Source organism: Dromiciops gliroides, chromosome 2 (genome assembly GCF_019393635.1).
Source record: "Dromiciops gliroides isolate mDroGli1 chromosome 2, mDroGli1.pri, whole genome shotgun sequence".
Classification (NCBI taxonomy): Eukaryota; Metazoa; Chordata; class Mammalia; order Microbiotheria; family Microbiotheriidae; genus Dromiciops; species Dromiciops gliroides.
In genome coordinates, this window is record NC_057862.1 from 343,855,269 (window position 1) to 343,879,544 (window position 24,276).

The 24,276-nt window shown below is 41.5% G+C and overlaps 1 protein-coding gene across 6 annotated transcripts in view; it reads left to right on the forward strand.

Moving 5' to 3' along the window:
• KCNIP1 (potassium voltage-gated channel interacting protein 1) overlaps positions 1-24,276 on the forward strand; it is a 574,190-nt gene that overhangs the window by 441,319 nt on the left and 108,595 nt on the right. Inside the window, exon 1 of one of the 6 annotated variants that reach the window (XM_043987898.1) lies at positions 10,366-10,574. The exons of the other annotated variants lie outside the window; for them this stretch is intronic. Coding sequence (XP_043843833.1) covers positions 10,457-10,574 — 118 coding nt within the window. The 5' untranslated portion in view covers positions 10,366-10,456. Of the gene's footprint in view, positions 1-10,365; positions 10,575-24,276 lie in introns of those variants that run through there. 6 annotated transcript variants of the gene reach the window in all.

A 24,276-nucleotide genomic window follows, 5' to 3' on the forward strand; every position in this document is an offset into this window, starting at 1 on the left:
TGTCTGTTTATCTGTCTTCAATCTATCTGTCTCTCTGTCTGTCTATCTACCTATCTAATCCATCTATCCACTTATCTACCCACCTGTCCATCCATCCATCTATCCATCCATCCATCTACCTACCTACCTATTTACCTATCTAATCCATCCATTTATTTATCTATCCATCCATCCATCCATCCATCCATCCATCCATCCATCTATCCATCTACCTACCTACCTATTTACCTATCTAATCCATCCATTTATTTATCATCCATCAATCCATCCATCCATCCATCCATCCATCCATCCATCCATCCATCCATCCATCCATCCATCCATCCATCTATCTATCCATCTACCTACCTACCTATTTACCTATCTAATCCATCCATTTATTTATCTATCCATCAATCCATCAATCCATCCATCTACCTCCCTCCTTCCCTCCTCCCTCCCTCCCTCCCCATCCAATCCATCTGTTTACATGTCTATCCATCCATCCATTATCTATCTATCTATCTATCTATCTATCTATCTATCTATCTATCTATCTATCTATATCTATCTATCTATCTAATCTACCCATATATCTATCTATTCATCTCTCTCTCCATCTTTCCATCCTTTTTATCTATCCATCCATCCACCTACCTATCTATATCAGGAGCCCTCAAGCATCAGAGCTCACAGAGAATAGTTATGCGTTCAACAACAACAAAAACATTTATGAAATGCTTGCTATGTGATAGGTACTGTGCTAGATGACAGGGATATAAAGATAAAAATGAAAAAAAAATCCTTGCTCTCAGGGAGCTTATATTCTATCAGGGAAACAACATGGCAGATATAAGTAAATTGAAGTGAATCATTGTGGTTCACTGGAGCCATCTAATGGGAACATCATTAACCTGCAAAATCTGTATTCCTTCATGCTTTTTCTAATATTAAATTTTTAGTTTTTCAATAAAAAAAAATTCACTTTTGCTCCCTCCTACCCTTACCTCCCTATACATAATTGAAAAAGGAAAAAAACCCCGTTACAACATATATACCCATCAAAACAAATGTCCACATTAGCCAGGTCTGTATGCAAACATACATTTTATATCTATATGAATATCAATATCTATAAAATACTTTATTTGTGTGTACACATACATACATACATATTTATATATGTTTCATTCTGCACCGAGTCTTTAACTTCTGTATAAGGAAGTGGATATAATATTTCATCATTAGTTCTCTGGAATTGTGGTTGATCATTACATTGATCAGAGTTCCGAAGTCTTTCAAAGTTAGCTATCTTTATGATATTGTTGCCGTTGCTTAAACTGTTATCCTCATTCTATTCATTTTACCATGCCTCAGTTCATACAAATCTCAGTTCAGGTTTCTCTGAAACCTTCCTCTTCATCATTTCTTATAACACAAAAGTATTCCATCACACTTATATACCATTGCTTGTCCAGCCATTCTCCAACTGATAGGAACCCACTAGGTTTTGAATCCCTTGTACCAGGAAAAGATCAATGAATATTTTTGTATGTGCTTATTTGGAGTTTGTTTTGCTTATGACTAATCTGTCCCTTCTTTTACCTTCCAATTCCTTCTCTTCCCTTCTTTTCTTTTCCTCCTTTTGAATGCAAAGTGTTTCTATAGGGAACTGTGTGTGTTCTTCCCTCCTTTGATGAGTTTAGATGAGAGTGAAACTTGAGTGTCAGCTATTCCCCCCAACCCCTTCTTCCTTTTTTGTACAAACTTCTATCATATGTGAAATAATTTTCCCTAATCTTCCTACACATTCCTTTTTTGGTGTATTCTTCTTTTCTTTCCATTCTTCTTTTAAGATGATCAAGACATTCCATAACCACTCCCAGGCCTTTTATCCAATTAGACTCCTTCTTTGACCCCTGATGATGATAAGGTTCACAAGGGATATATTTATTATCTCCTCTATTAGGATGTAATTAGTTTATCCTTGTTTAGTCTTTTATGATTGTTTGTTCATAATTTACCTTGTTATGTTTCTCTTGATTCCTATATTTGGACTTCAAAGTTACTACCCAGTTCTGGTCTTTTCATCAGGAATTCCTCTAAGTCTTCTATTTCATTAATAGAAGACTACTTCATTCATTTCATTTAATTCCCCCAATCCCCATAGAATTAAACTCAGTTTTGTTGGGCAAGTTATTCTTGGTTATAAGCCTATACCTTTTCACTTCTGGAATATTGTGCTACAAGCTCTCTGCTCCTTTGTAGTGGTGGCTGCTAAATCGTGTGTGATCATTAACTGTGGTTCCCTGATACTTGAATTCTTTCTTTCAGACTGTTTGCAGTATTTTTTCTTTGACTCAGAAGCTCTAGCTCTTGGCTATAATGTTCCTGGGAATGTTTATTTTAGGGAGTCTTTCAGGAAGTAACCAGTTTATTCTTTCTATTTCTACTTTGTCCTCTGGTTCTAAGAGATCTAGGCAGGTTTCCTTTAAAAGTTTCTTGAAATATAATGACTAGACTGTTTTGGGGCTCACGGCTTTTAGGATAGTTCAGTGATTCTTAATTGTTTTTTCTTCTTGATCTGTTTTCCTGGTCAGTTGTTTTTGCTGTAAGATGGCTTACATTTTCTTCCATATTTTCAGTCTTTTGACTTTGTTTTAATATTTCTTGTTGTCTCATTAGCTTCTATTTGGTCCATTCTAATTTTCAGGGAGTTTGTTGTATGGACGAGGTTTTATACCTCTCTGTTAATTCCCTTTCCAATTCTTTCTTCCATTTTTCCTTTCTTTTCTGTTTTCTTCCTCTAGTACTCTTATTTCCTTAAAAAATAATAATAAAACTCTTCATACCTTCCAGGAATTCTTGTTGAATTTGTGTCAAAATTGTGTTTTTATTTGAAGTTTGCTTGTAGATATTTTGGAGTCATTTTCTTCTTCCAGGTTTGTGTCTTAATTGTCCCTGTCATCATAAAATTTTTGTTGTTGTTGTTTGTATATTCTTATAATAACAATAACAACAACATACTAACATTTATATAGCACCTACTATGTACCACTCAGTATGCTAATCACTTTACAAATATTATCTTATTTAATCCTCACAACAACCCTAGTCTACATCCTGACTTCAGACTTAAAATTAGGGCCAAGCTTTGTATACTTCTGCAGGAAATATCTGGACTGATCTTGTTGCTTTCTTAGTCTATTCAGTGTTGTGTTATTTTGGGATTTCAAGGACAGCTCAGGCTGGGATACTGCAAAGTTTCAATGCTCCCAAAGTGGTTTAATCCAGGGTAAAATCTGATTATTGCCCCACCTCCACCCCCTGCTCTGTCTGAACTCTGCAATTTTCTGACCTGGGTTTGATGCTGATCAACAAGCATGGAAGCTCACCCTTTTTAGAGTTTCGTCAGACTACCACTAGACTCAGCCATTATCAATCAGTTGGAAAACTCTGCTGGTTCAGAGTGACAGGCTCCCCTTTCATCTGTGATTCTTGCCCTGGTTATTTGGCTATAGGTTTCAAACTGGGCTGGAGGCTAGAACTAAGAAGCCTCTCTGATACTGAGGTCTGAGCCACACAGGGGATGCTTGCTGCTGGACTTTCTGCTCTCTTGGTACACATCCTGGGGAGTGACACTGCCTCTCACCCTGGATCAACAACCTTAGGTACAAGCCCCCTTCTTAGTCCCCTGGATCTATGACTGAGAACTGGGCAGTGAGCAGCAGACTTCCCAGTTGGCACCTCCTCTGGCACAATGCACAAGTTTAAGCCCCTCTGTACTGGATTTGGGACCTCTTTTGTTACAAGGATGCATAGCCTTTCCATGCACCATCCCCATTGTCCATAGTTTCTTTTTGGTTTTGGGGGGTTTTTTTGGTGAGGCAATTGGGGTTAAGTGACTTGCCTAGGGTCACACAGCTAGTAAGTGTTAAGTGTCTGAGGTCGAATTTGAACTCAGGTCCTCCTGACTCCAGGGCCGGTGCTCTATCCACTGTGCCACCTAGCTGCCCTTCATAGTTTCTTATAGGACAGTAATATTCCACTACACTTATGTACCACAATTTGTTAAGTCATTCTCCAATTGATGGGTATCTACTTTGTTTTGGTCTCTTTACAAACTCATGAAAAGTGCTACTATAAATATTGTGATATATAAGGAAACTTCAAGGCAAGTTCAAAGAGAAGAAAGGCTTGGGCCTGGAAGGGGTGGGGCTGGGGTGGGGGTTGGTCACCTGACATAGTAATGCTCCTTCCCTGATAGTATTTACTATCAGGTAGGTTGACTCTCCCAGATAGAAGTAGAACATTCCATATCTTTTATTTATCATATTGATCACATCTCAGAGGTTTTCAAGATACTCCTGATACCTTTTAGAGAAAGGAATTTTTTCTAGGGACACGGAGAGCCATGTAGCTAGTAAGCTGGAACTAGCTAGTAGCTAGTAAGTGTCAAGGGACTGAGGTCGGATTTGAACTCAGGTCCTCCTGACTCCAGGGCTCTATCCACTGCACCACCTAGCTTCCCCTAAACACTGTTCTTTTGCTAAGGGGCAGTGAAGCAGTGTACCACCTCCTCCAAGGGACCTTTCCTGATTTTCCCAGTTTTTACTTGTTAGCCTTCATCAGTGCACTTGCCTTTAATAGTCAACAGACACAAATTAGCTCAAGGGGTGTTTCTTAAGATGGAATCGTAAGAGCAGTAGCTATATTCTTCCCTCGACAAACCTGTGGGTATACTCTCCCATGAATATCCACAACATCAATAGGGAAATGGGCACAAATAGAATGCACTGGTTATGTGGGGAGAAAATGGACCAATCATTTTGCAACATCATAATGAACGCAATCCTCCAATCACCTGGTGACCTAAGAGTTGAAAGTCCCCAACCCTTATTGGAGGAGAAATAAAATATAACAAACTATGTAAGGTTAAAGTAAATGGATGCTCTCACCCACTGTTGTAACAACTGCTTGCTGTACTTAGATAAGAGACCCTACAGTTATGTTCTAAAAGGATTTCTTTCAAAATTATAAAAGCATTTGGTCACTTCCCTTTCTGGTCTCCTGTCCTTAAAATAGGGAATGTTTTCTTATTCTGCTAATAAATCCTGTTAATTGTATTCCAGATACTGCCATTTTCTCCCTTAGCTGATCTCCTTCTTTCTCTGTTTCTCTTTCTTCTGTGAAAAGTCTTATCTATCTCTCCTAAATTGCCACAGGATGCTATTGATTCGCTGGGTACTCTCAGTGGGCTTGAAAACCCTAATAGGCCGAAGCTGCTATTCATTGGGAATGGTATTCCTTTGTATGCTAATACATGTCTTTCCTATAAGTCCAGCCTCCTATCTTTATCTACAGTCATCAGGCCATTAGTGATGAGTGCAATTCTCCCAAGAGGTTCCATTCTTCTGGGATGCAAGAATTTCCCCAACAATAATGAGGTATATGCATAGGGAATACTTGTGGCCAAGATAATTTCATGCCTTCTGTACTACAGGGCCAAATATCCTTTCTCTTAGTAAAATAATCTCCCTAGCAGCATCTTTACTGGGTGGGTCACTTAGCAGTGCTCCCTGGTTTTCTTCTTCATCTTTGAAATATGTCATTTGATTTCTTCTCTGCTGCCAGAAGTCATGGTTCTTTAAGCTGCTTCCTGTTTGGGATGTTGTTCTACTCTGTTGACTATGTGTTTATCATCCCACCAGCTCCCTTTTTGATGAGTCTCAGCTGTACTGAGAGAGAGCTGTTTTAGGACTGGAAGCCTTGATTTAAGAACCATCCGGAATATAACCCATCTTCACTCAGCCAATGGCCAGCTCCCTTTCCGATTCAGTCAGAAAAATTTTTTCACACTTTGTAAAGGGATGACAGAACATAGACAACTTCAACAGAATAGTAATACCTCCTTAATTCTGTTCCTTACTTTGTGGTTACACCAACTAGTTGGGGGAAAGAGAATCAAATCCCGTTGCACACCCACAAATATACAAAGACAAAAACAACAGCTCTTTGCCCGTAAGGAGAGGGATGCAACACATACACAAGTAAACATATACAAATTAGTTTTAAGGGAGAGAATACTAATTATTGCTGTGTTTTTATATGCACTTATGCATAGCAGCAGGGAGGAAGGAGATAAGGAAAAGGTTTGTGTAGGAAGTAGTACCTCAGCTCTGATTTGAAGGAAGCTAAGAATTGTGGGAGTTAGTGGTGAAGAAGGAGGGCATTCTAGACATGTAGGGATACCTGTAGAGGGGTATTGAGATGGGAAATGGAATGGTGTATCTTGGGAATAGCAAGAAGGCCAATCTGAAGGAGTACTATCAAAATAAAACTAAAAAAATGGGTGAGAGTAAGACTGTGATGTACTTTAGGTGTCAGACAAAAATATTTGTTTTTTATCTGAAAGGCAGTAGGTAATTGAAGATTTTTGAGTAGGGGAGTGACGGGATCCTATCTGTATTTTAGGAATATCAATATGGTAGCTGTAGAGTAGATTGGAAAGGGGGGAACCGGAGGTAGGAAGTCTAATTAGGAGGTTCTTCCAACAGTCTACATCAGAGGTGGTGATGACTGTACTAGGCGGGTAGCCATGTAGGTGAAGAAAAGGGGTTGGATGTAAACAATTCTATGAGGGGGAAATGATGACTTGTTAATTGACTGAGTATGAAAGAAGATGGAAGAACTGAGGATGATTGACTTTGGAGTGACTAGAAAAAGGGCAGTACTCTCAACAGAAATAGATTTCATTGCTTTGGGGGCCCAACAGGTAAAATATAGTGGGAGTGATCATTTCTGAAGCATAGCTGATCTAGGTCTGATCCCAAAATTGGAGGCCCCTGGAAGGAACTCATCAATAGGAGTGGATGAATGTTCATGGGTAAGAAGACAGCTGAGTCATGGTAGCACAGTCCACACAGAGAGGTAGTGGCCTATCTATGTGGAATGAGGCAGATGTTTTCAGACATGTCCCATGTACTGATTTGTTTTGCTTAACCATTTCTTTATTACAAAAGTAGTTTTGGTGGTGGTAGTGTTGGGAAGGTAGTAAAAAAAAAAAGTAACAGAAACAAAAACAAAACAAAACAAAACAAAATAACCTAGATAAAACATTTTTGAAAAAGAAAAAATAAATAAAATTAGTTCCAGAACTGGGAAAATATAGGATTGAATTCTGACTTAGTCACTTACTAACAGTGTGATCTTGGTCAAGTCACTTTAGCTCTGGTATTCAGCTTTTTCATTTATAAAATAATGACTAGGTATCCTAACATTCTGTCATTCTAAAGGTTCCTTTAGAGATGATATGCTTGGGTTCTGCAATTCTAACATAGTAACATACACAGAAGGCCCTTTATATTTTATTTGGTGAACAGTGGTTAGGAAGGCATGGGGCTCCCACTAATGCCTTGGTCCTGCAATGCCCTCCCTATTTCTTTCTGGGTGAAATGTCAAATCCTTAAAGGCAAGCTGGCTACTCAACAGACACAGGAAACTTCCAACCCCATGACTAGTCAAAGAAAAGGTTTGTTTGGGTTTTATTCCTTCCAACTGTGTAGAAAGCTAAAAAAACTCTCTAATTTCAGCAGCTTCTAGCCCTCATGCAATCGGGGAGGGTGGGCACACTAGACAAGCTTAATTCCCCCAGAAGCCTCTAAGACCAGTAGGAAATTAGGACGTGATCTCAAAGCTCTTCACCATCCTAGCTGCCCCAATTCTGGAAGCTCTCCCAGTCCTCTCCAAATCCTAGCTATGTTTTGGGGATTAAGTCAGTTCCTAACCCCATTTCAAAGGGCCAGCCCTGCCCCAGGCTCCTTGTCAGACGAGTTAGCAAGGATCTTTGAGGCCATCTAGTCCAAATCTCTCATTTTACAGATGAGGAAACTGAGGCCCAGGGAGAGCCAGTGATTTCTCTAAGGTCACACAACTAGTAAGGGAAGAGTTACAATTTTGAGCTAGGTCCTCTGATGCTAAATCCAAGACTTCCTCCCGCTTGTACATTATTTCTGATCATTGTCATCGTTATTCTATCTGGCCCTTTGCATGTATCAATATTCCTTTTAATATTACATCTGGCACTTTGCATTTGTGTCTAGTTATCTTCTCTCAAAAGGTTAGTGTAGGCTTCCAGCAAGATTCTAAGACTGTGGAGAACAGAAGCGCATCTGCCTAATGCCTCTTTGTTTCTTAACATAGCGGCAGGCACACAGTGAGATCTCAGCAAATATCTATTGACCGGCTAGGAAATGGGAAGGTTAAAACAATCCTTGCTCTGCTCTGGGACTCTCCTTGACTCTGCCCACCCCACATCACCCTCTCCACCCCGCCCCCAACCCTCCCACCCTCATTTTCCTCTCCTCAGATTCTGTAGGCAGGCTCCTGTAGGTTTCACCTTTCTAATATGAAATAAATGGTTCCCAACCAGTATGGCCTCATAATAAATTGCCTTTGCACTTAACCCACATTAGCAGTTGGAAACAATGCTTGGGTTTGGGAGGACTGGGGAATGGGCACATCCTGCCCTGAGGACTTGTCTTTTCTAAGTTGTTTTGAAACAGGACATGTGGAGCAGGAAGACAGAGGCTAATGAGAACTCTCACTGCTCCCTCAATGTTTATTCTAATGACCATTATTAATAAGGTGATGAATTAGCTAACTGAGGTGTTATTTAATGAGAGGGCCCATTAGAAGAATAGATTTAGAGGAAATGTGGCCAGCCAAGATACTCTGGGCCTCTTTTTCCAAAGTGTGGGCTCATCACCTGCTGGAGAAGGTGAGACTTGAGGAAAGGTCATATCAAATTGAAGAAATTAGGGACATTTTGCCTAGAGAAGAGAAGACTGATGGGAAGGCATAATCACTGTCTTCAGATATTTGAAGGATTATCATGTGGAAGAAGGGGAAAAAAAAACTGGAAGGTTCATGACCTTTAGAATCAGTGAACCTTGGGTAAAATTTTATCTCAGCCACTTATTGTCTGAATGACTGTGGGCTCAAGTCACTTCACTTTTCTGAACCTCTGTTTGTCCATCTGTAAAACCAGAGGGTTGGACTAGATGGTTTCTTAAATCCTTTGTGGGTTTAACTCTAAGATCCTGTGAATAAAATTTTTCTGCTTGGCCCAGGATGGAACTTGGAGTAATAATCAAAAGTCAGGAGGCAGCTAGATGGTATAATGGATAGAGCACCAGCCCTGGAATCAGGAGGATGTGAGTTGAGATCCAGCCTCAGATACTTACTACCTGTGTGACCCTGGGCAAGTCATTTAACTCTGCCTCCCTCCAAGAATGGAAAAAAAAAAGTCAGAAGGAAGCAGGTTTCTGCTCAACTTAAGGAAGAACTTTAAAAAATTGAAAGTATTTAAATATGTGCCTGCATGTCTCAGTATCACAGAATCCCAGAATCTTAGGCCTTTCCAGCTGGAATAGACCTTAGGTATCATGAAGACTAAAGCTCTCATTTTACAGAAGAAGGAACTGAAGCCCCAACAGGGGAAATGATTTGACCAAAGTCACTTATTGGCCAAGCTTGAAGGGACTCACTCCAATGCTGATCTCTGATACATTTTACTGAGGAGTTTGTTTACCTAGGTCACCCCACCTCCTAGGCATAAACAGCTTACTCGAGGAAGTTGCTCCGGGAAGGGGCCAAAGACAGCTTCTCAAAAGATCCCATGAAAAAGTAGAGCCAGCTTTTAGCACAGGGCCTGGCACAGAATTAACCCTTAATAAGTGCTTGTTGATTGAATAAATCAGAGGACCTGGGTTCCAATCATCAGTCTGTTTGGGCCTTGGGCAATTCTTTCCCTTTCCTGGGCCTCAGTTATCCATCTATAATAAAGAATAACTGAGAGTTGGATCAGATGAACTCTATAGTCTCTTCCTGCTCTAAAGCCTTTAAATCCTCTGCCCCTCCACCCCTTACCTGCCTGTACCCCATTCCAGCAAGGATCTGAGGATCTGCATCCCTCTAGGTCTCCTGTCACTGCTGGTCTTGAAAGACCAGACTCCTCCAAGTAACCCTGTAGCTGCCAAAACCATCCACCAAGTGGCTATTCCGGGACCATCTCGGAGACTGAGGAGATGGAGCTGAATTTCTCACCGAAGAGGCATAGGGGTGGCTCCCGTTGCCTTAGAGACAGAAGAAGCAAAGCGTCCTCTGAAGCTAAGAGGCTGTTAGCCAGGATACACAGTGCAAGTGAGATTCCTCCCACTGCCTGCTCCGGGGATGTCCCGGGCAGGGGAGGGCAATGAGGTCCCCGGCTCCTTGCCAGCTGTCAGCGCTCGGGATGTCGGGGACAGTGGGGGGTAGGGAGGGAATATTAAGGCGTGCCATGCTTGGAACCGTTTCGGCGTTGTTTCCGACGGACAGACGTCTCATTCCCCAGTCACAGGCAGGGTCCTTCTGTCGGGCAAGACTGAAGGGGAAGGGGGAAGCAGGGGGGAGAAAGGCGAAATGCATCCGCGTAAAAATGAGTGAGTTTCCCAGCATGAACTTGGAAGGACTGGAGATGATCGTGGTGTTGGTCATCATCGTGGCCTTCGTGAAGGCTCTGGAACAGCTGGGGCTCCTGGAAGTCGGGGACGGAGGTAGGAAAGCCACTCTTCCCTCCGATCCCGGGGAGTCCACCACCCCCAGCTCTGGAGAGTAAGGGGAGTCTCCTTTTCGCGGCGCGCCCAGCACTTGCGCTGAACTCCGGGAACTTGGACTGCCTCCTGGAGGCAGCAGACCCTGGGCTCAGACCCCGGACTCTGCTCCGGACGGCGCGTCTCTCTTGGGCAGCGGGAGGAGTGGGCGCTGGCGCTCTGAGCTGAAGGCGCTGCTCTGATTACTTGCACCGGGCTGAGGGATTGCCTGGGCTCTGAAGTCCTAAGGAAGCAGATGCATCCAGAGTCACTTTACTTTCTAGGGAAAATCTCTTCTTCCCGGGTCCAGCTCCCCTTATGTCCCCGGGTTTTCAAAGGAGTCTAATCTTAAAATCCTGGTGGAAAACTTTTGACCTTCCACTCTTCCACTGAGCATCCGAGCTTGTAGTAGATTTGAATCCTGGTCGTGCCACCCTCTACCTGTGTGACCTTGGGCAAGTCAATTCATCTTGTCCCCCAACTCAGTTGTTTTGTTTTGTTTTTTTTTCTCTCCAAAATTGAGGCGTGAGGTGGACCACAGTCATCCCCAAGTCCTCTTCTAGCTCCAAATCCAGGGTCCTGGAATCAGGTTCTTTCTGCTGGGGAAACTTTGCCTTGGCTTGGCTCACACTCGCCCTAACTCTCCTTCCCTGTGAATTGTAAAGATCTTTAGTAGAAATGCACTTCTTCCCTCTGGGTATTACAACTGAACTGCAGTTAGAACTCAACTATTAAGACTGAATCTTTTTGCTTATTGTCCACCTCCTATAGCTGGGAGATGAGTCAGGAAGGGAGGAGAACGATAGTGGTTTATAGATTCAGAGGAGCAAAGGAGCTTTAGGTTAAGGGCCTTGGAGCCTCCCACCCTCCACACTGGAATCCATTCTCCTGAATTTCTTGTTGAGGCCCTGGTTTTTCTTGGGACCTCCTCAGCTTGCGCCTCTGGTTCTTCCTTCTTGGCTCCCTTCTTTGTTGAGAAGGTGGGAGGAGGGAACTATTTATCAAAGTGTTTCCAGGAGCAGGTTTCCCTTTTTTGGGGGGGAAGAGGAAAGTTTCAAACTTGGATTTCTCCATCAGGTGCCCCAAAGAGTTTCTTCCTACCCTACCCTTTAAACTCAATGCCACAGCCTCAGTGAAGCTTTTCCTGATCTCTGCTAAGTACAGGTCCCTGGGAACCCCTCCCTCCGAGCCTTTTGCACCTCTCTTTTCCAATACTACGCATCATGATATCTATATTAATGACATTCCCTTAGTAGAGTATAAACTTCATGAGGGCAGGGACCCTGGTGCATCTCGAGTTTGTATCTTCTTAGCTTGAACTTTCTGAGCATGGTGTGTGTGATTAATAACTGTTTTGTAAATGTTTAATAGTTTTAACTTGTGTTTGCTTTAGGAGTTTGAGAGGACTATAAATGCAAGTGGAAATGAGGCTGTTCAGAAACTATTTCGTTTCAGTAATTTGAACTTCTAAATTTCTTTTGAAAGAAAAGAATGAGAGCATGGAAATGGCCCTAGGCTAGAGTCAGAAGAGTTGAGTTAAACAAGATGAGTGACTTGGGTATGTCACTTCCTGGAGCCTCAGTTTCCTCATCTGGCAGTGGTGTAAACCTCAGCCAATGGATATCACAGGGCCTTGGGAGGCCTCAGGTGTGGCAGAGATGTCAGGGTTTATGCTACTTTTCATGGTATTTCATGGGGGAAGGGGGGAGGAATCAAATTCAATCTTAAACCAAAGGCCTGGTGTCCAGACCACGAAAAATAGCAAACCTGCTATCCTCTGCCCTAGCCAGATGAAATCTCGGTTCTGTTGTATTCAATTTTTACTACATTTAAAACAACTTCTAACTGATAAATGTTCTTTACATCACCTTCATTTCCATTTAAATCACCCTCTCTTACCCATGGAGTCATCCCTTATAATTAAAAAGTTTTAAAAAGGGGAAGAAGGGGAGACAGTTTAGTAGACCTAACCAGAATATTACCTGAGTTTGAATGCTACCTCTACCACATACTAGCTGTGTGATCTTGGACAAGTCTCTTAACTCCTTGGAGCTTTAGTTTCTTCATTTGAAGCACTTATGTGTCTCAGTGGATAGAGCACTAAACCTCAAGTGAGAAAGCTCTGAGTCAGGAATAACTGAATTCAGACACTAACTAATTTTGTGTGACCTTGGTCAAGTCACTTAACCTCTATTTTCCTCAGTTTCCTCATCTGGAAAGTAGGGATAATAATAGTACCTACCTCCCAGGGTTGTTGTGAAGACCAGATGAGACAGTATTTATAAAGCACTTAGCACAGTACCTGGCACTTAGTAAATTCTACATACATGCTAGTTATTATAATTAATTATTAATTCATTTGTAAAATGAGGGGTTTAGATTAGATGACTTTTGAGTTCTCTCCCAGCTCGAACCCACTCCTATGAAGTCATCTTGACCACATTTAAATCAGTCAAGCATGACTTGCACTGCTGCTTCTTCTTCTTTTTTTTGGCTGAGGCAATTGGGGTTAAGTGACTTGCCCAGGGTCACACAGCTAGTAAGTGTTAAGTGTCTGAGGCCAGATTTGAACTCAGGTCCTCCTGACTCCAGGGCCGGTGCTCTATCCACTGCACCACCTAGCTGCCCCTTCTTGGGGCAGGACATTGACAAGCAAGATCCAGATCAGACAGACTAGGATGACCAAGGGCCTAGAGCTCAAACTGAGGATGTGTGAAAAAGGTTTTGGGGGGTGGGAGGGGAATGAAAATTTTCACTGATGTATCTGAAAGGCTGTCATGTGAAAGAGGGATTGGTTTTGTTCTGCTTTGCCCCCTAGGAACAATGGGTGGAAGTAATGGAAGGGAACATCTCAATTCTGTTTGTTAGGAGACCTTTCCTTATGCTGAGAGGTGTCCAGAGCTAGAGCGAGCTGCTCTGGGAGGTAGTGAACACCCTCCTGCCCACCAGACACCTTCAAGAGGAGGCTGGTGGACAGCTTGTTGGGAACATTGTAGAGGGGATTTCTATACATTTAGAAGGTTGAAATATATGTCCTCTGTAGCACTCTCCAGTTCTGAAATTCTACGAAATCCAAGTCCCCACAGTGAGGCAAAGGCAAGGTTGTTTTACAATTTGGCTCAGACATCAAATTCCTTCTCTTTATTTGCTCTGAACCGCATTCCCTGCCCCACCTTACCCACTATGAAACAGTGATAGACCTTTCTGAACTCTATGAACAGGAAGATTGCTGACCAGGTAGATCTGAAAGAATCTGAGCACAGTAGTCTGAGCATAATAGACTGGGGGCTCCTGAGCCCAGAGGCTGGTTTTATTTGTGTCCTTTAACTCTGTGTGTACCTAGAACCTCTGTTGTTCAGTTGTTTCAGTCTTGTTGACTCTTCATGACCCCATTTGGGTTTTTCTTGGCAAAGATACTGAAGCACTTTGCCATTTCCTTCTCCAGCTTGTTTTACAGATGAGGAAACTGAGGCAAACAGAGTTAAGTGACTTGCCCAGGGTCACACAGCTACTAAGTGTTAGAGGATTTGAAATCAGGAAGATGAGCTTCCTGACTCCAGGCCTGGTGCTCTGTCTACTTCATCACCTCGCTGGTGCTTAATATGTATCTGTTGAATTAAAAGAAAATGTTTGTAGGATTATCAGGGACCTGACTTGCTCCCTTGCTTCTAGAGAAGATGGTACCTTGCCCCTCCAAGGGGAAAGAAGAGAAAGTAAAGAAATGTCATGTTGGTGGAAGGGAAAAAGCAAGGAATCTGACCCAGGTCGTTCAGCATGGCTGATGTTCAAGGTATAGTTATACCCTGAACACAAATATAGTGGGTTGGAAGTTAAAAGTAAAGGAACTTGCTACAATTCCCAACCTGCAGAATAGATTTTCACTAACTCTCTGAAGAACGGGATCTTAGACAGCTTTGTTTTGTATTGACCATTATTAGGCAGGTTCCAGATCAAACAAAGGAGCTGGGTATTCCAGTGGATAGGCCGGGAGTCAGGAAGACCCGAGTTCAAATCCAGTCTCAGACACTTACTAGTTGTATAACTGTGGGCAAGTCACTTAACCCTGTTTGCCTCAGTTTCCTCATCTGTCCAATGAGCTGAGAATAAAATCGCAAACCATTCCAGTATCTTTGCCAAGAAAACTTCAAATGGGGTCATGAAGAATCAGACTCAACTGAAACAACTCAACAACAAGATCAAACAACAGATTTTTTTTATTGTGTTTATACTTTGTGAACAGTGCTGTACAAGGCTCTATGGGTGAAGGATAGATAGTCCCTGCTTTTAGACAGCACACAGTATGGTTGGAGAGAACATAGGCTCAGGCATTCCCAGTTAGAAGGGACCTTGGAGGACATCTAAGCTATCCCTTCATTTTATAGATGAGAAAGCTGAGCACCAGGGAGGTTAAGCAGTTTGTCTGAACACATGTTGTTAAGCCATTGAGGCAGAATTGAAGCAGGGTTTTGATGAACTGTTTCCCACCTCCACCACTCCCATTTCCTTTTTCATACTCTGGCTCTCTGGGTGGGAAAGGGGGATTTATTTGCAAATGAAGGCAATATAAGTAGCCGAAAAAGGCTCCGAACTGAGGGCCTGGTACCTCAAGCCCAGATCTTTCCACTCCTCCATAGCTACCTCAAACACAGGTAGTGAGTTGTCCATCAGTAGAAAGTGTTTGAGCAAAAGGTTGCTGGGTAGGGATGGGGGTTGAACTAAATGATCTCTTTAAGGCCCTCACAACTGTAAGAGTCAGAAGATAACTAGAGAACAGCACCAGACAGTATGTGATGAAATGATGAACTTGGTGGTACGGATGATAAGAGCTAGAAGAGTTCAGAAGAGGGAGAAATCAGTGAAGCTTGGAGAAGGCAGGGAAGGTTTCCTGGTCCTAGCTGGATCTAAGCCCCGAAGAATGTAATGGTTTGTATAGGAAGAGAACAGGGGAGAAGACATTCCAGACCAAGAGCCACAGCACGAGCAATGGTGCAGAGGTGGGAAGGAGCATAAGCTGGGGAAACCGTGAAGAATCTGAGCATCGCGTGAGCTCTATCTCCTGGCTCTGTTGTCGAGAGGCCTTCTCCTTTCACTGTGTGGGCACTCTGCCATGTAGGACCCTGAGCCTACAAACTCTCCCTCCTCTGGCTCGGTGTCAATCATAAACCAGACTTATGTGGGTTCTATCGTGAAGCTTAATAAATGTGTGTCAACTGAATGGTTGATGATTGATCAATTGGTAGCAGCTGTTCCAAGGATAAAGACCAGACTAGTCACATAGAAACCTGAAGAAACAGAGGGTTGTTTTGTTTTGTTTTGTTTTTTCCCTTCACATTAGGCAGTGAACTAGGAGAGCCAAGGGACTAAGGTCCTTGTCATCAGATCCAGAATAACAGCCATTGACCTAATATTTGGCAAACCTTTAAGAAGAGGGGAGAACTGCTCTGAGATTCTTTAGGATTGGTATATGGGCATTCAAGGCTTCCAGCCTGACTCTGTGCCTTCTCATCCAGGCAGTAGCTCCTCGAAAATAAAATGAAAATGTTGCCTGATAAAATACTGTTGTTACAAGCTATTGGAACATTGTCTTCAATTGCCTTATCAAATAAGGAGGGAAATCTTCTGTGTAGGTTCTGGCTGGATTTTGTCAGGAATAGGCCAGTATGGCCAAAAAGTCACCATTGAGAGAGTAATGAGCACTTGAAGAAACTCTAGACCTAAGGAAATATAGAAAGGGAGATAGACGAGGATCCCAAGCAAACTTTTCCAGTTTTATGATTTTGCCAATGACTGGCCCTTCATGGATATATAGGGAAAAGAAACATTTAGCCTGGGGGCAGCTAGGTGCTGTAGTGGATAAAGCACCAGCCCTGGATTCAGGAGGACCTGAGTTCAAATCCGGCCTCAGACACTTGACACTTACTAGCTGTGTGACCCTGGGCAAGTCACTTAACCCTCATTGCCCCACCAAAAAAAAAAAAGAGAGAGAGACATTTAGCTGAAATGGGAATCATTAGGGGATCATTGTACCATATCCTTCATATAATTTCTGCCAGGGTAAATCTTAGCCTAATCCCTGAAGGAATCATAACAAATTCCATATTGGTAGAGGTGGGATTAATGAAGCAATTAGCTGGCACAGTGCATAGAGTTCTGGGTCTGGGGCCAGGAAGACCCAAGTTCACATCTGGACTCAGACATTTTCTAATTGTGTGATCCTGGGCAAGTCACTTAATCTCTGTTTGACTTATTTTCCTCATCTGTAAAATTGAGATAACAGCACCTACCTTATAGGGTTGTTGTGAAGATCAAATGAGATCATAATTGTAAAGCACTTGGCATGGTGCTTGGCACATAGTAAGTGCTATGTACATGTTGTTATTATTATTGTTATTATTATTATTATTATTATTATTACTACTACTACTACTACTACTACTACTACTACTATTACTGTATTTCTGATCTGAAAAGCCAAAGCCGTGTGGGGCATAAGTGTACAGCTTACTGCAAATCCAGCTCAGAAAGAAGGCATGTTAAAGGTACAAGGTCTATCTGTACCAGGCCATATTATGTCACCTCATTGGGATTTGGGACTTTCCTGCTCTGACTTGCTCCAGGGTTTTGGATTCTATAATTAGTGTCTTCAGTTTCTTAAAAGTCTGTGTTGTTTAGGAGGACCTGAGTTCAAATCCGGCCTCAGACACTTACTAGCTGTGTGACCCTGGGCAAGTCACTAAACCCCAATTGCCTCGCCAAAAAAAAGATAAGTCTGTGTTGTTTTTGTGGTGCCTATTTGGGGGTAGGGGGGAAAGGTCATTCTAGATTGACTCCAAAAAGTCACTATATATCTAATGTCTCCAACCCACTGCTCCTCAGTTAACAGGTATGAGTATTTAAAGCTAATTATATCAGTTGGATACAGTTTTCTGCAAATATGGCCAAGGACAAAGGTTCAGTTTCCAAGGCAAAAGGAGACAATTATTTATTAAGTGTCTGCCATGTCCTAAGCATTTTACAATTATCTCACGTGACCCTCATAACAACCCTATGAGCTATGTGTTATTATTATCCCCATTTTCCAATTAATGAAACTAAGACAGACAGAAGTTAAGTGGCTTGCTCAAGGTCCCATGGCTAGTAAGTGTCAAGGCCAAATTTGAATTTAGGTCTTCCTGAATTGAGGTCTAGAGCTCTATCCACTGTACTACCTGTACTACTCCTGGTCAACAGTCAGGCTGGTGACATGGCACTAGTCACAAAGGGAATCAGAAGGGAGAAGTTTTCTTATTTTTTTATTTTTTGCATTTAACAAACATGAACATTTTAATAGATAAAGAACAGAAATGTAATATTGCATCAAAAAGTGTAACTGTTATTTACATACAGCTTGTGTTTGTGTGTATATTAAATTTAACACAATAGTAGCAACATGTGTTGGCTTTTCTACATCTCCTGAACATCCTTCTGTATATTCTTTGAATCATTTAATGTTTCATTGATATTCTTTTCTATTTTCTTATTTTTATTTTATTTACTTTATTTTGAACTTAATGAAACAAGCATTTCCATAATATACTAGTATAGAAAAAAAAGATGATTGCACATGAAACTGCAAATCTGTTATGTACAACTTGCTATTCAGAAGGGAAAGTTTGGTTGAATCATTCAACAATTTATCAAGAGCTTACTAGGTGCCAGGCACTGTGTTCTAGGCACTGAGAATACAAATACAAATATAAAAGTGAGATAGTCCCTGCCCTCAAGGAGCTTACTTTAAATCTAAATCCATCCTCACTTCTAGAGACACAACCCAAATCATGTCCCATTGATCAAGGCTCAGTAGCCTTCCTTTCCTATATAGAGGATCACAAAATTCAGAGTTACAAGGGATCTCAGAGTCTTTGTCCTCTAATGTACACCTTAACAAGAACGTCCTACAATTTGCCCAACAAATGGCCATCCAGTCTTTTCCTAATGACCTCCAATATCCTGGCAAAGCATCTCATTACTCTTTCAAACAGCTATTAAGTGTTAAGCTGTATTCCATGTATGAGGCCTTGGTTCTTCTCTTTGCAACATATTGCTTTTAATTTTACCCTCTAGGCCACGTAGAGTAAGTCTAGCCTTTCTTCTAAGTGACAGACCTTTACATAGTTGGACAACTCCAAAGACCCCCCTAAGCCTTCATTTTTCCAGGATGAGCATCCTTTGTTCCCTCAGTCAATCCTCATCTGATATCATCTCAAGGCCCATTGCCATCTTGCTTACCATTATCCACTTTACAATGCTACACCCAGTACTTTCTTCCACCCAGGAGCTCAGATTATCCACCCCACCTCCCTTTCCCCAATCAGTAATATTTTCTTACATGCCCTCTAAGTGCAGTTAAGGAGAAACAATTAGTATTTCACTCTAAAGATTGAGTGGATGACAGTTAGAGGGAATATATATATATATTTTTTTTGGTGAGGCAATTGGGGTTAAGTGATTTGCCCAGGGTCACACAGCTAGTGTCAAGTGTCTGAGGTTGGATTTGAACTCAGGTCCTCCTGAATGCAGGTCCAGTGCTTTATCCACTGCGCCACCTAGCTTCCCCTAGAGGGAACGCTTTAAAAGGTGAGCTTGTTAATCTTAATGAATCTCTGATTGGTGGAAATTCAAACAGTGTGTGGAAAGATTTTGGGGGTCCCTTTAAATCTTACTACAGAGTTCTTTGCTCTAGAAGAATCCCAACCCCCTTAATTACTATCTGGGCACCCTTCTTTGAGTTTTAGTTCCTTCATCTATAAAATCAGAATAATAATAAAAGCTCATACTTATATCATCTTTACAGGATTGTAGGGTATGTATCATTATTCTCATTTCACAGAGGAGGAAACTGAGGCCCAGGGAGGTGACTTGAACCCAGGTCTTTCTGCTGCTTACAATGTCATAAGGTTGCTGTGAGAATCAAGTGAAGATCAGTTCAAGTGCCGTGCAACAGGCTTATCCTGATCCCACCAAGGCATAAAGCCCAGTCGCTCCCCACCATTAACAAAATCACTTTACATTTGCTTTGCATATATCTTATCTTACTTACCTATGCACATGTTGTATCCCTCCCATAAAATGTAAGCTCCATGAAAGTAGGAATTGTTTTATTCCTCATCCTGTTGCCTAGCACAGTGCTTGGTGCATATTAAATAACAAATGCTTACTAAATCGAGTAATAGATGTGCTTTGTATACCATGTAGTGCTAGGTATGCCAATGACTGATATGTATATAATTACAGCTCAGTGATGGGCCAGTCCAGGGCTTTAAAATTACATGAGTGGCTGGTGTCCAGATCTGACACATCAAGATGGCACCTTCTCAGTGAGTAGACATCAGTGGAACACCAAATGTTGTGAACACATTTTCTGTCTTTACAAATATGGTCTTGCTGGATGTTGCCAGCAGGAGATTGGAATAATGGAGGCTCAGCAATCCATAATCTTCTCTCTTCTTCTTTACTATTATTATTATCATTTCGCTCCTTCCTGGACATTACTTATTCTTTACTTTTAAATATTTGCTTCTCTGGAAATAAATGAACACTAGAGACAGATTTATAAAGCTCGTTTCTAGAGAGAAGCATGGATTAATTATTTAACATCTGTTTTCTTTGTATCTATTTATTGTTCTATATGCATTTATATGGCACCTATCACTGCGCATCTTGTTCCATGCTGGAGATATATTTTTTAGAGGCCGCCTACTTGTATAAGATGCATCCATAGGATTGTGATACTATTTTATCTCTGACTGTAATGGCACATGCCATCGTGAGGTAATTGTATTCATGTTTTTAAATGTGAAAAATAATCAAATATAACTTGAAAGAGATTGTACTGTAATTCAAGGGGATATTAAACCACCAGAAAGTTAGTCTGCAAATAAATAGGCGTTTATGGCTGGCAGCGTAAGTAATGGGAGAGCTGGCTCACCACTGGAGGAGGGGGAGGGAGGAGGGAAGCACGGAAGGGTTGAGACAAAGGAAGCCAGGCTCAGCCTCCTTTGCCCACCTCCTTGTCTGCATAGATTTACAAGGAGGGCTTGTTCAAGAGGAGCCAGTGCAAAGTCACAAGGGCCCACCACTCCCATCCCTCACCTGATATTCTTTCTCACCCTGGGGTAACTGGAAGAAGCCCAGAAGGAGATAAAGGGACTTCTTTTCCCCTCAGGACAAGAAGCCAGTGGCTGGCATATACTTAGCTTAAAAATCCAGACATGTCGAGCTGAGTGTCCTCAAATTTCAAGCTCAAATATCCCTGCTGGTCTCGTATGTCTTCTTATTCTGATTGGTTTGGTTCTGATGAGGAAACCTGTGTATTTGACTGAGAACCAAAGATTGCAAGAGTTGTGCACCCTCTCTTGTGCTGCTCAGACTGTGGTTGTTGCTGTCATTTTCATCACCATCTTCCTCCCCATTATCATAATGATCACTAAGAGGCTGTATGATTTCGTGGTGAGAGAGTAGGCCCCTCAGCTAGGAAGACCTGAGTGCAAACACTGCCTTGCTCTGACATGGCCTGGCTGTGTCACCCTGGGCTGCCCACTTAATCTTTTCAGTGCTTCAGGCCATTCTTTAAGACTAAAAATTGAAATACAGTACTTCAACTACGGGCTAGGTGGCACAGTGGAGAGAGCGCCTAGTCTAGAGTCAGGAAGACCTGAATTCAAATCTAGTTCACCAGCAGTGTAACCCTGGTCAAGTCACTTTACCTCTGCATAATCTACTGGAGAAGAAAATGGCAAGCCACTCCAGAATCTTTGCCAAGAAAACCCCATAAGGGGTCATGAAGTCAGACATGACTGAACAACTTTAACTACAGTTGAAATAACAGTATGCTGGTTGCTGACTTGCATTGGTAGAAGGAGTTTCTTTTGGGGGGAATTCTTTAAAATCAAGGAACAATTCTTCTTCTTCTTCTCTTCTTTTCTTCTTCTTCTCCTCTTCCTCCTCCTCCTCCTCCTCCTTTTTCTCCTCCTTCTTCTCTTCCTTTTCTTCTTCTTCTTCTTCCTCTTCTTCTTCTTCTTCTTCTTCTTCTTCTTCTCCTTCTTCTCCTCCTCCTCCTCCTTTTTCTCCTCTTCCTCCTTTTCTTCTTCTTCTTCTTCCTCTTCTTCTTCTTCCTCTTCTTCTTCTTCTTCTTCTTCTTCTTCTTCTTCTTCTACTACTACTACTACTACACCATGTACACCTACTACTATTGGTACTACCACCACTAACAACAACATACTTTTTATGTTCCTTTAAGATTTTGTAAAGTGCGTCTTCATAACAATCTTGTGAGATAGGTACAAAAGCCATCCCTGTTTTTTTCAGATGCAGAAAATGAAGCTCAGAGAGAATAGATAATTTGTGTGAGATGACTCAGCTAGTCATTGGCAAACCTGGGTCTTGGACCCAGATCTTCTAAATTCAAGTACAGCGTTCTTTCTATTACTTTGGAATAGTTAAAGTAAATGGGAATATTAACCTAGAAAAGAGAATACTTATTCACTTTCTTATACTGTATGAAAAAGGGTTGTCACATGGAAAAGAGAGTATAGATTTGTTCTGTGTGACTCCAGAGGACCAACCTAGGACCAATGAGTAGAAACAGCAGGCAGGTTTTGAGCTCAATGTGAGGAAGAACTTCCTAAAGCCACAAAGTTCTTGTGTGGAATCGGCAATCTCACCTGGTTTTGAACTGCCAGTTATTGGAGGGATTTAGGGATTTAAATGATGAGCAAAGGTAGATACATCCAAGGGTGTGATTGAAGTTTAAGTAAAATCAGCAGGTATTCTCCTTGAGCAGAATGAATCAGCATAGGGCATTCCTATTCACAGACTGGTTATTTAAAAGGGAACTAGAGGAAGTTGGATTTTGTTAGAGCTTCATCAGTAAACTTGAGTTATTAGGGTAGGAATGAAAACAACTCTTCTTTCATACACCAAAGGCTAGCCTGGTTAAATGTGGCTCAATATGTGTAGGGGCAGGTAGGTGGCACAGTGGATAGTGCAGTGGCCCTGAAGTCAGAAGGACCTGAGTTCAAATCTGGCCTCAGGCACTTATTAGCTATGTGACCCTGGGCAAGTCATTTAACCTCAATTGCCTTAAACATCCTGGGCCATCTCCAGTTTGTCATGATATATATTTTGCCACGGGATCCAGATGGTTCTGGACAAGGGACTGAGGCTGGTAACTTTGCATAACCCTCCCTCACTTAAATCCAGTTCACTAAAAGTCATATCATCACTTCTCAACGTCATTGTTCCCTTCCAGAATAAAGGACCAACAACAACAATTTCTGGACAGAGTGCTTATTTCCTGCTTTCCAGAAGGCCTTGATACTAGTGATTTTTCTTTGAGTTCTACAATTCTCTTTTTTTTTTTTGTGAGGAAATTGGGGTTAAGTGACTTGCCCAGGATCATACAGCTAGTAAGTGTTAAGTGTATGAGGCGGACTTGAACTCAGGTCCTCCTTACTCCAGGGCCGGTGCTCTATCTACTGCGCCACCTAACTGCCCCTACAATTCTCTTTTTTAAAAATCTGTCTTAATTTGTATTTTTAATTAAATGCTTGACCTATCTTGAACCCAATCCCAATTGAACTTCCCCTATCAGAGTGCTCCAGAACCAGAAAGTTTTCTGACTCAGAGCCTTCCTTTCTGCCTATCTGATCTTAGAAATCTACTGGATGATCTTGGTGAACAGTGGACCATTTGTCTAATACTTTCTATATGTTTGACCCTACAACCAAGACATGGCACCTTGGGATCTAAGTCCTGGTCTGGGAATCAGGACTCTTTCTCTGAGTTCTAGTTTTGAGTGGTCACTTGGGTAACTATAAATTCATTAATTGAATGAGAGTCTATGTATGTATCACTTCCTTCTAGAATATTATAAGCTCCAGTCTTAGCTAAATGTCAGGGTTCCCATATTATCTACTTTATAGGGTTGTTTCAAGGAAAGCTCTTTATAAATCCATCCCCTACCTCCTCAAGACCTGTGATGTCATCAGTGTAAGTGGTTCCTGGTGAGAAATACTCCTTTCACCCCACTGCACACCAGGGTCTTCTCTGCTACTTAGAAACTAAGAGAACAGCCTGGAGGTACTAAAAGGCAAAATGAATTGCTCAGGGACATACAGCTATTATGTATAAGAGGCAGAATTCAAATTCATCCTCCTAATTGTCAGGCTGGCTCTTTATCAATTATACAATGCTATTTTCCTTATAACTATTAAATCACAATCTATCAATCAAGAAATGTAAGTATTACTTAAATCTATTATGACCATGTTAACTATTCTTCCTGGAATGGATGTTAGCCATATTAAAACCATGATAATTACCCATACAACGTATATTCATAAAACTAAAGTCCAATCATGGCTATAGTTGAGGTTAGTTATTTAATGTTGACATAAATCATAATCACTGACAAATACCAATGTGTTCAGGAACTCAGAAGTTCTATATTTAGACGGTCGGTGTTGATCTCAACCAGCTATTTGACTTTCATTCATTTTAACTAGTTAATATTTAGAATAGATCTTTCCCTTGTATCCTTTTAGATGTTAGCCAGCTAATCTCAACTAATTCTGTAGCATATATTGAGAAATCACGTTAAAGTGGAATATACTCATTTGAAACTTGT